Source organism: Alexandromys fortis, unplaced genomic scaffold (assembly GCF_014885135.2).
Source record: "Alexandromys fortis isolate MF-2015 unplaced genomic scaffold, M_Fortis_MF-2015_v1.1 scaffold_90, whole genome shotgun sequence".
NCBI lineage: Eukaryota > Metazoa > Chordata > Mammalia > Rodentia > Cricetidae > Alexandromys > Alexandromys fortis.
In genome coordinates, this window is record NW_026067985.1 from 6,474,443 (window position 1) to 6,486,456 (window position 12,014).

At 46.1% G+C, this 12,014-nt stretch overlaps 1 protein-coding gene across 1 annotated transcript in view; it reads right to left on the bottom strand.

Annotated features, from left to right (window-relative positions):
• Ptpn11 (protein tyrosine phosphatase non-receptor type 11) overlaps window positions 1-12,014 on the bottom strand; it is a 71,427-nt gene that overhangs the window by 9,296 nt on the left and 50,117 nt on the right. The window contains exons 11-13 of the mRNA XM_050158955.1: window positions 8,963-9,117; window positions 8,100-8,167; window positions 7,470-7,621 (exon numbers count right to left, since the gene is read on the bottom strand). Of these exons, the coding sequence (XP_050014912.1) occupies window positions 7,470-7,621; window positions 8,100-8,167; window positions 8,963-9,117 (375 nt within the window). The remainder of the gene's footprint in view (window positions 1-7,469; window positions 7,622-8,099; window positions 8,168-8,962; window positions 9,118-12,014) is intronic.

Consider the following 12,014-nt stretch of genomic DNA (forward strand, 5'->3'; position numbering starts at 1 on the left):
ATAAATAAATAAATAAATAAATAAGCCTGGGGGGTGTGGAGAGATGGGCTCAGCAGTTAAGAACACTGGCTCCTATTTTAGAGGACCTGGGTTCAATTCCCAGCACCCACATGGTAGCTCACAACTGTCTGTAACTCCAATTCCAGGGGACCTGACACCCTCACACAGACAAAACAGGCAGAACACCAATGCACATATAATAAAAAATAAGCTATAAAAAATAAAATGATAAGTAAAAGACACAATAATAATCCGGATCCCACTGGTCAATATCTGAACTAGTGAACAATGGGGTCTATGCAGTTTCAAGATGTCTATATTTGTGTTTAATTGATATATGTACAATGCTCTATTTGTGTGCATGCCACATGTGTCAAAGTGCCCTTGGAAGCCAGAAAAGAACATTAGATTTCCTGAAACTGAAGTTATAGGCTGTTGTTATAATTGCCAACATCTGTTAACAGGAACTGAACTCAGGAACTCTGGAAGAGTGGCAAGGTCTCTTAGTGACTGAACCTCTTCTCCAGGAGATGTCCTTTAAACAAAGGAAGCCACTTTGGGAACGAAAGCTGTGGCCCATTTGGTAGACTGCTTGCCCAGCATAGGCGCCCTGGCTTCCATCCCCAGAGCACACTAACCACTCATGATCTCAGTACTAGGAAGATAGAACTCAGAGAGGATCAGAAGTTCAAGTTCATCCTCAGCTTCGGAGTCAGAGGCAAGTCTGGGCTATATTGGCTCTTTTCTCTACATGAAGACAAGTAAATATAGTATGAAGCTTAGGGTTGCTCTGGGGTTCCAGGAATGTAGACAGATGACAGGGGGCAGAGGTATCAAAGAGAAACTGAGCTACATTACCAGACAGAGACTGACTGGAGCCCAGCAGACAAGTACTCAGGACCGAGGTCCTTGCACACAGACCATGGAGCACAGCACACCAGCCTGCACACACAGGAAGGAGGCAGCTGATACCAGACATAAGCTACTCACACTGCAACAAACTCCTCAGGAAGGTGCTGACACCCAAAGTTCAGGTGAGCCCTGGAGGATGGGGTCCCTGCAGAGAGATATCACAGCACAAGCCTACATTCTACAGGGCCATTTCTAATATCCCAGCCCCACTCTGGGCTGAGGCAGAGGGGGTGAGAGAGGGAACATTATCAACTTCATACAGTCACCCTCTATATCTGTGGCTTCTACACAGATTCAACCATGAATCAAAAATATCCACAATGTTGTACTAAGCACGCACAGGCTTTTCCCATGTTCAAGGCCAACCTGGGCTACATGAGGACAGAGCAGGTTCTCTGAAAAGCTAAGACCTTCCCCAAGGGACAAGAGAATCTGTAGACCTTGTGTCTAAGACTAAGTCTCCCTGGATGCTGAGGGACAACTACACTGGGTAAGGAGTTAAACACCACACATGGATGTGCTCCCAGAGCAAAGGCAACAAGGCATCTGTGACAACAAATCCAATCAAAGCCGTGACTCCTTGGTGACCACTCTCTCTTCACTCTGGGGAAATGAGCAGCAAGGAGAGCTCCTGAGCCACAGGAGTGTAAGAGCACACCCTGGGAAGGAAAACAAGCCCAGTGGCTGTGCACACCCAGAATCACAGCACCTGGGAGAAGGAGGCAGGAGAAACAGGAACCTAACCTCAACTCTGGGCTGGAGAGATGGCATAACAGGAAAGATCAAGTCTCAGATAGATCACACCTGCCTATAACTTCAGGTCCAGGATGTCTGACGCCTCTGACCTTCACAAACATACCCACACATAACATAGAATTATAAATAAAATAAATATTTTAAAAGAAAGGAAGAGACCTTGTCTCAAATCTCATCTCTGACACTGAAGAAGACGGGAAGAGCAAAGGAAGGTGTGGGAGGAGAAGATGGGTGATGGTCACAAAAGGAATTAGAGCAAAAACAGGAGAAGCTCCTCCAGCTAGCAAAACTTCATCTGCATGTACCAAGTATATTCGTGCTGCACAGAAGATCTACAAAACTTTCTCAACTTGCATGGCAGTGAAGACATTCCCTCTGACAGCAACCACCTCCTTTTTCCTTACTCAATACCTTCTTGAAAGCCAAAACCAATTATTTCTGCACAAAGTGGCCAGTGTTTTCTAGAGAGGAGCAATTGATATGGCAGAGCAGAACTATCTGGGTGGTGAGAGCAGCCCAAGAAGCTCAGATTCTTCCAGTCATTTAGGAAGATTTCGATGAGCCAGATGGGCTTGTCTCAGCCCCATGGGGATGAGGGGTTCTGTTTTACTTCCAGGTGAGGGGAGGCTTTGTGTTTCCAGTATCTAAGAAACCCCCGATTTCTGCAAGTCTGTGATTCATCTATGGCCAACTGATGCTCAGGAGCAGGCAGGCTAAAGCCATCTGCAGTGAAGCACTTTCCATGGGCAGATATTCTGACCTTTCCTAAACTCTAAAGGCCAAGAGCAGGATGGGAGAGCAATTGACCCTGGCTGGAACACACAACTTGACTTCTCCCACACCCCCGTCAGGGAGTCTTTACCTTTCTAACCCTCCCCCATTCAGCCTCCCACCTATATACATCATCATCAGTTTTGGCTCCAGTGCCCAATCCTGGTGTTCACTGTTCCATGGGAGGCAGGGTCCTCTCTTAAATCAAGGATATTTTATACCACTCCTCTGTTTCCAACTGCCTAATGGCCTCCATAGAATAGTGTGCAGGCTTCCCAAGGCCCTGCTCCAGCCTGCATGGAAAGGTCCCACAGCCTCGTGTTTGAGCACCTAGCCCTCAGCTGGTGATGGTGTTTGGGGAACTGACAGAACCTTTGACATGTGATCAGCAAGTAGAATTAGGTCCCCAGGTGTTGTGCTTCTGGTCTCATCCCTGTTTCCTACACACCAAGACATGACCAAGCCATGTCACAAGTTTCCAGTCATGGAAAGGATGAAGGTAGGGAAAGAAAGAGGGAAGGAGACAGATAGCAAAGGAGGAAGCACACACACACAGAAACACACACACACACACACACACAAAATGGGACATCATTCAGCTTAAGAAGGCAACCCATCTGCAATAACACAAGTGAACCTGGAGGTCATCAAGCTGAGTGACAGATGTCAGAACACAAAAGGCCAAGCACTCCATGGATCCTGATCAATTCCTAAAAACTGTGATGGGGCAGGGGTCATCAGGAACTAGTGGTGGGAAGACATTGGTCGCAGGTACAGATCCTCAAACATAACATCCTAAGCTCTGGAGGCCTCACACTCAGCACTAGACTGGACAGGGCAGAGGAAACTGGAACTCTGCCGAGAGTAGACTCCACGGTCTCAGCACACACAGGAAGAAGTGGGCTGCAGGGTGCTGGGTGTGATGATCCACCTGACCGTGGCAATCACGCCACAGTGTTTCTACACACCAAATACACTGTACATTCTCAATACATATATACAGTACTTTTGTTTGGTGGGAAACAAGATCTCACTATATAGCTCTGACTAGCCTGGAACTAGCAATTTAGGGCCAGGGTGGCCTCAAACTCAAAGATCCACCTGCCTCTGCCTCCGAGTGCTGAAATTAAAGGCGTGTGCCATTATGCCCAGCAATATACATAATTTTTACTGTTCCACTCAAACTGAGAAAAGGGAGACAACTGAAGAAATAGCAAGCGTCATTTGTCAAATGCTATGCTAATGTTTTATAGGCAAGAATTACTCGGGCTAGAGAGATGGCTCAGTGGTTAAGAATGCTGGCTGCTCTTCCAGAGGACCTAGATTCAATTCTCAGCACCCACAAGGTGGCTCACAACTGTAACTCCAGTTCCAGGAGACACAACACCCTTAAACAAACACACATGCAGGCAAAACACCAAGGCAGATAAAAATAAATTCATTCATTCATTAAAAAAAAAAGAGCCAGGTGGTGATGGTGCACACCTTTAATCCCAGCACTTGGGAGGCAGAGGCAGGCGGATCTCTGAGTTCAAAGCTAGCCTGGTCTACAGGGAGAGTTCTAGGAGAGCCTGGGCTACATAGAGAAATCCTGCTTCAAAATATATATGTGTGTGTGTGTATGTATGTATGTATATAAATATATACATTATATCAATGTATAACTAGTAGGCAAAAAAAAAATACAGTAAGAAATAGGCTACTTCCTCACCCACCCACCTCCCTCTCATGGTGGACATCAAGCCCAAAGCTCGGGCCATCCTAGTTAAGCACTGTGCCACATCCTCAGTTAAATGTGTCCAAATCTTTCTTCCCCAAGTAAGATAGATGTATACGTATGAGTCTCAATGTGTGTCTGTGTGTACTTGTATCTGTGTGTGTGTATGTGTGTGTGCACACACATGCATGCACACGTGGTTCCTGTAATAACTTATGAGTGAAGAAACCTGACTGTCACCTTCAAGGAGCAAAGCTAACCTGACTGTTTTGAATCAACTCAGCAATGGGCACAACACAGAATGACTGGAGTCTCTGGGAGAGGAAACAACAGGCAGCTTCCCAACTATGGAGGACAGAGTGACAGTGTGACAGAGAAGTTACTCAGAAGAAAGACAGGCAAAGAAACATGACAGTTGCGAACATGGTGTGACTCTGACCACAGACAGGACAGCTTGTAAAATCTGAATGTGGTGTGTGGGTTATTTTAGCTTTCTGGGGTGTGTGTGTGGACACGCATGTGCACACACGAGACCAGGTTCCCAAGGAAGTCAGAACTGGGGGCAGGGGTTGAATGCCCTGGAGCTGAGGTTTCCTACAGTTTTAAGCCGTCTGACCTGACATGGGTGCTAGGAAATGAACTCAGGTCCTCTACAAAAGCAGGACAGATTTTTGGTTTCTTGCTTGGTTTCGGTTTTATCAAAAGATGGTCTAATGTAGCCTAGGCTAGACTGGAATTTTCAGTCCTCCTGCCTGAATCCCCAAGCACTGGAATTTCACAAGTGTGTAGCTCTACCTGGTATGCTTGTATATAACACTGGGATGGACCTCAGGATCCTGTAAGTGTTCTCATACTGGGCTACAGCCCCAGTCCTGATCTGAGGTTACACAGAGCTTTCTATCAGTGTCCGCTTCCTCAACTCGGTAACTAAATCATGACTAGGTAACAGAATATCCTTATATTTTTGAAAATACATACCAACGCACTTAGAAGCAAAGAGATATAAATACTTATAAATGTTCCTTTTTAAATATTGCATACATTTCAAAGTTTAAAGAGAGAATGAATGCTTGTGTTAACATCTCACATTCAGATAAGTCAGATAAAGAAATACCACATACTGCTTTTGCAAATAAAGTACTTACTACTATAAATGGAAATTTTTAAAAACAATCTCTCAAACTGCAAAGAGGCCTATTATACACAGACACTCATGACTGTCCCTAACACCACTTCCCCTTCTTGCTGGCAAGTGTGTATGTTCTATCTCTGTCTCTCTTTCTCTCCCCCTCCTTTCCCATGGCTCTCCACCCAAATGTCACTTTCTTGTTTTCATTTATCCTTCTCTAGCAAATTCTTTTACTCCCAAAGGGCTTTAACTCATCCTAAATTGGAAAATTACTACATTTCAAAATAATTCATTATCCTGAATGAGTTTTGTCCTGTTCCTTAATTCAAGGATTTGCCTGGCTTAAGAGGAGCCATGGCGGTGGGTAAGAGTGCAAAATGGGCCGGCCGGTGGCAGCTCACACCTTTAGTCCCAGCATTTGGGAGGCAGAGCAGGTGGATCTCTGTGAATTAAAGACCAGCCTGGTCTACAGAGCAAGTTCCAGGACAGGATCCAAAGCTACACAGAGAAACCCTGTCTTGAAAAAACCAAACAAACAAACAGGAGTGCAAACAAAGTGTTCCTGCAGCGGGAAGCACACGTTCCCCACAGCAGTGCTGCACATAGCAAGTGCACATCCTGCTCCAGGGATCTGAGGACACATACCCACATGTGAGGCTCATACATATTTTAAATAAATTTAAAAATAAGTGGGGGGAAAAGGTTGGTTCTTTTCGTGTAGCGGTGGTTTCTTTTTGTTATTGTTTTGATTTTTTGTGGCCAAGTCCTACACAGCTCACAATGACTAGGAACTTAATACATAGCCAAAGATAGCCTTGAATTTCTGATCTACCTGTTTCTACCTCTCAGTTCTAACATGCATACAAATCCAAGCGAAACAGAGAACCCCTGGCAAGATAGCAGTGTGCTCCTGAATTGTCCCTGGCCAGACTGAGCAATCATAGTGCCACCTCTTTAAATTTATTCTTTGAGCACCTCTTAAACTATTAATAGCCCCAATTAATGTAACTGGAAGTCATGTATAAAAGAACTTTAGAGTAATCATCTACATTTAGAGGTCAGGGGTACAGATTAGTGGTGGAGTGCTGGCCTAGAAAGCATGAAGCTCTGGGTTTGTTCTTTAGAGCCACATAAATATATATGGCTCACGTTGAATTCAGATTTAAAACACTGAAGTTCAGGATAGGTGGCTTGTCAATCAATCATATGACCTTACATATCTATGTACACTTTATTTCTCAATGTATGCACAATGAAGCCTAACATGGGTGTCTGGGTGAGTACCTAAGCTCAGAAAGGGGCACTTCCCTCTGGCTGCCAAGGCTGATGATGTGGTTCTATCTTTCTAGGCCAGGTAAAGAAGCACATACCTTTGTTCAGCACTTGGGGGACAGAGGCAGCCGCACCTCTATGAGTACGCGACCAGCCTTATCTACATAGTGAGTTTCAGGTCAGCCAGGGCTACACAGTGAGATGGTCTTTAAAAAAAAATAAAGCTACCCATTAAGAGACAGCCTGCCACATTGTGACATACACTGAGTCCCCTCTCTTGTGATTTCTGGAAAGCAATAGCAGTAAAAAGGACAAATGTGGCTGGTGTTCAGATATCATCCATCTGCTGCAGCAAATGGGGTTCGGGAGGGGAATAAGCAAAGCTCCCCAAAAAGAACAGCTCTCCTCATCTCCCTCTGCTTATCGCATCCTAATTAACTCAGCTTTGTATCTGTTCTGAATAGCCTCACATGGAAAGGCTCCAACTGCACACTCTTCATTATGCACAGCTTATTAAAATTGAAATTCACTGTTTCAATGCAGCCAAATTAGTGGCTCAAACTGCCATGCTCTATTAAGAACAAGGCATTCATTTTACAAGATGAAATCAGGATAGACCAGCCTAGATCAAAGCTGAAGCAAGCTGGAAACTGTAGGCTGAGTTCTAAGTCTGGCACGTAAAAGTCACTTCCTTTCTGTATGGCAAAGCCTTGGACTGTCAGCTCATGACAATAGCACCACACTTCGCTGACCTAGAAGGCAGAGGATGGCCATACCTTCCAGAGAGACCACAGGGGTGGGAATCCGTGTTAACCTTTTCTAGAAAAAGAAAGCCCATGTTCTCACTCTAAGAGCACAAGTCCAGGCGGCCTGGTCTGGAGCTGAGCCATGTGCCAGCCCCTCGTTCCATACCTGCTCCTCCTCAATCCTGCGCTGAAGCGTCTCAATGTAATGCTGGACGGCCATATAGATGAACCGGTACTGTGCTTCTGTCTGGACCATCCCTGACCTCTGGGACCGCACCATCTGAATGGTTTTAGGAACATCGATGTCACAGTCCACACCTGCAAAACAAAGATTCTGAAGCTGCAGGAATGCATGAGGCCCGGGAGAGCTGCTGGGCACCCACTTTCCACAGCAGGAAGGGACACAGAGCTAGTCTTTCCCACATCACTAGTCATAGGGAACACAACAGGACTCCTGAGCTAATGCTCAAGACAATGTCAGGAGCTGTTCGGACAAAGTGCTAGGGTCCAAAGCCCCTCAGTTCCCAAGAATGCCAGCTCACCTCACAGGCAAGGAACAAGTGGCTGGAGGGGCTCACAACAGGGGTAACAGAAGGCACAGTGGTGGGAGCAGAACTCTAGGACACTGTTTTATAACACACCTCAACAGGGGAACTCACTGAAAGTAAACCTCATCCACATTTAAACGACCACTTCTTTCTCCTGTGAATTCTCTCTCCCAGGCTACTTTCCCTGGCACTCTCCTCTCACAAACTAGAAACTGAAACTGTGCCTTCTTGCCCTCCAGATGACCTACCTTTCTCTCTAATGATGTCAATAAGGATGTCAATCACAATGAATGTTCCTGTCCGGCCGATTCCAGCACTGTGGGTAGAAGAATAAATAGCAGGAGGCTAGAGTCACTTGTGGGGATTTCACATTGGAATCAAACCATTAATGTCCACAGGCTCTGCTCTGTGGGTCTAGAAGACATTGGCCACAGTACACATCAGTTTCTCCCCGCCCCATCCCTAAGCTGTCAGTTCCCTGTTTCTGATATGGGCCTTTAGGGTATCCTTGTTTCCTCATCCGTGCAATGGGGGCTTGCCCGAGGTTCACAGTGCTGAGCATAGAGGCCCTGAGCAGCCCATGACATCTTTTCTCTACTCCCAAGTTTACTTGAAAACAATTGGAAAATTATGGCACTTCTGGGCATAGAAACTTGCCCACAGACGCGTGGCTTCCTGTCTTAAAGGCCATAGTAGACATTCAAAGAAAGAAATGTGTTCACTTCTTTCCTAAATAGCCACCCAGCTGCAAAGCCTACATTAATGGTGGTTTTAAAACAAAACAAAACAAAGGGGGGGGGGTCATGGTGGTACAGTCCTGCTACCCCAGCACTTGGAAGGAAGAAGCAGGGGAGGTCAACCAAACCTCTGGACAATGGAAGTTTTCCTCCCTTCTAGATTGGTTCAGGTGAGAGTTTAGGAAACAAACCATCCCAAATACAATCCCATAGCCCACACACTCTGCCATGTGACCCTGGAGCAGCCTCCAGAGCCCCAACTGGGAAGTGACTGGAGGCTGAAAGAGCAGAGTCCTGGGAAGACTGGGTCACATCTCCAAAGAGAGCAGACTCCCAGACCTCTGAGTTTAAAAGAAACCAAGATGGGCTGTCACCTGCAATGAACCACAACAGGGCCTGCATCCATGATGCTCTCCTGCTTGTGGTGGACCTCTTCCAGGAAGTCCAGCACACCTCCAGGGTCACTGGGCACACCATGGTCCGGCCAGGTCCGAAAGTGGTACTGCCAGACGGTTCTCTCTGTATTTCCCTGGAGTAGAGCCAAGAAAAGCCAGAACAGAATTAAATAAATCAAGGGTTAAGGATTCGTGGCTTCTGAGCTTTCCTAGAACCTTCAAGAATGGAAAACCCAGAATCTCTGGCTCCCAGGAATGCTTCTCCAAGAATCAATGGACCAGCCTGGAGGAAGAGTCTGCCTGTCAGATGATCTAAAACATCCAGCATGGCAATTTGTTCTCTGGCTAACTGTAGCCAAAGCACAGCCCTGAATCATCACACTAGGCCATGCTCCCCTTCTTCCTCGGGCAGGTGGCACTCAACTCCAGGAATTGCAGCCTGGCAAATTCTGGCCTCCCCTCAAGCATTTGCTCCCGTCATCTTGTATCCTCACCCTCGGTGCCTCAGACCCACACCCATGACAGCACTGTCATAGCTGGAAGATGGGCTCTGTGAATTATATGGGATCCTAGGGAGCCCCTTACTCTAGAGTCACTATTGCATAACTCAAGCCTTCACATCCATTCGTAAAGTAATCTTTCTAACACAGAGGGATTAAAGGAGCTGAACAAAGAGCTTCTCCCAGCAAGCAGGAAGTAACTGGGAACTGAGGACATCCTGGCTGTTCTGAGTGACAATGGCCAAGGACCAACAGAGGCACCAGGGCCACTGGGACCAGATAAAAGGAAAGGAAGAAGAGAGGGAGGAAAGGACAGAGGAAGGGAAAGACAGGAGGACAGAAGGAGGAAGGCTACAATACCAATCACCACTGGTGAACCTTTTCATATCCAAGGACTCTTGCCATGATTAAAAACTCCCTTGTGAGCTAGTTCCAGGACAGGCTCCAAAACCACAGAGAAACCCTGTCTCGAAAAACCAAAAAAAGAAAGAAGAAAAACTCTCTTGTGTGCTACACGCATTTAATTTGCTGATGTCATGGAAAAACTGCCTTGTTGTTACTAAGTTACCTGAAACTCAAATAGCTTCATGGGTCACAGACAGGCCAGCAAGAGAAATGGAGCATGCACAGACTCACTGTGTAGCAACACCTTTCTGAGCCAAGGCATCGCTGTACATCAGAGCTGTACACGTGGGTGATCTGTTATCAGCAAAGCAGGAGCCAGAGGGATCCATGTTAGCCCCCCAGACCACTGTAAAGGCACATGTGTGCCAACATCTCCCTCATCTTCCTCTCAAAATCTCCTGGTAGGCAAGATGGAACAAGACCAGCAGCATCATCTCAGTACCCAGAGAGAAGACACACAGTAGAGTCACACCTTTCAAAGGAAAAGGCAGGGGAGCAGGAGGTGGGGGTGGGGGTGCCAAGACAAATGGCTTCTCATTAGCACCAAGGGTAAGAAACTGCCTGCTACTCAGAAATACTGACAAGCCTGGCAGTTCATCATGAAACCTCACAAGAGGGCAGCTGGCAAGGCAGCTCAGTGGGTAAAGGCACCTGCCACAAAACCTGACAACCCAAGTCAATCCTCAGAATCTCCACGGTAGAAGAGAACCAACCTCTGAAAGCTGTCCTCTGACCTCCACAGGCGTGCCATGATGAACACACCTCCTATAGCATGTACACACCCTTCAGAGAGTACAGGAAACAGACCCCTTTCTGTTCATCACCAGCTCTAGGCTCTGTTCCTCCTTCCCTCAGCACATAAGGGAAACAGCCCACCCACAATGCACGGGTCACTGTCCTTTGCCCAGCCTCTCTGATACTTGCACTTCCATGGATCAAAGGCATTTCTACAAGATTCTTATTGCTCCTCCTACAGCCCACTCAGGAAGTCTGGAGGCTGTGGGTCATCCTGTGTTCACCACCACCTAACCCATCATTTTCCTCTATAAGAATCCCAAGCTAGCCCTCTGCTGTCCCGCTCCACTGCTACCATTCCAGCCAAGCCCCACCATCTTACCATGGTAAGTAGTAGCCTCCAATTGGTCCTAAACTCTACCTGCAAATGTCTTGGCCTCTCTAATTCTACAGGGCAGAGTGTAAGTGCCAGCTCCAGCTACCTCCATCACTAGGGTAAATACCAATCTCCTTCCTGACCCATCTCAAAACACTGCATCCTTTGACTTGGCCCTAATTGCACTTTACAGTGACATATTAGGGTGTGTGATTCCTGGGTTCAAAGTACTCTAAACAGTGTGAGAGAGTGAGGGCAATATCTGTGTTACTCCCCAGCTGTCTCTAGCAAGCAGCACAATGCTAGGAACAAATGTTACACTCACAACTGTCCAGACACCTGATGTATATGCCTCTCAAAGGCTCAACTAAATGTATCCAGAAGGAAGTCGACATCCACACAGCAGCTCTGCTTTTGGCTTTTCTCACATTTGACATAACACTATTGTCCAGTCAGACTTTCTAAATTTGAAGACACTTTGGTCTCTCTTTCTCCTTCAATAGCTGAACTGTCCCGATGTCCTGCAAATGACTTTCCAGGGGCCTGACACTGCTTCTTTCCTAGTCTGTTCCCAACCAAAGGACCAAGAACAGCAGTCTAGACATTGTGGTACACCTTTCATTCCAACACACAGGAAAGAGGCAGGTGGATCTCTGTGAGTTCAAGACCAGCCTGGCCTATATTGCAAGTTCCAAGTCAGCCAGGGCTACAAAATGAGAAACTCTCAAATGAAATAAATAAACACAATAAAATAAAATAAAAATATTCAGCCAATCATGGTGGCACACACCTTTAATCCCAGCACTAAAAAGGCAGAGGCAGGAGGATCTCTGTGAATTTGAGGTCATCCTGTCTCTATAGCCAGTTCTGTATCCAGGGATACAGAGTGAAATCCTGTCTCATAATAATAGTAATAATAATAATAAATATAAATATATATTATATAATATTATATTATAAAGATTATCGTATATAGTATAATATAAAATAATAATATAATATATAGCATAATATA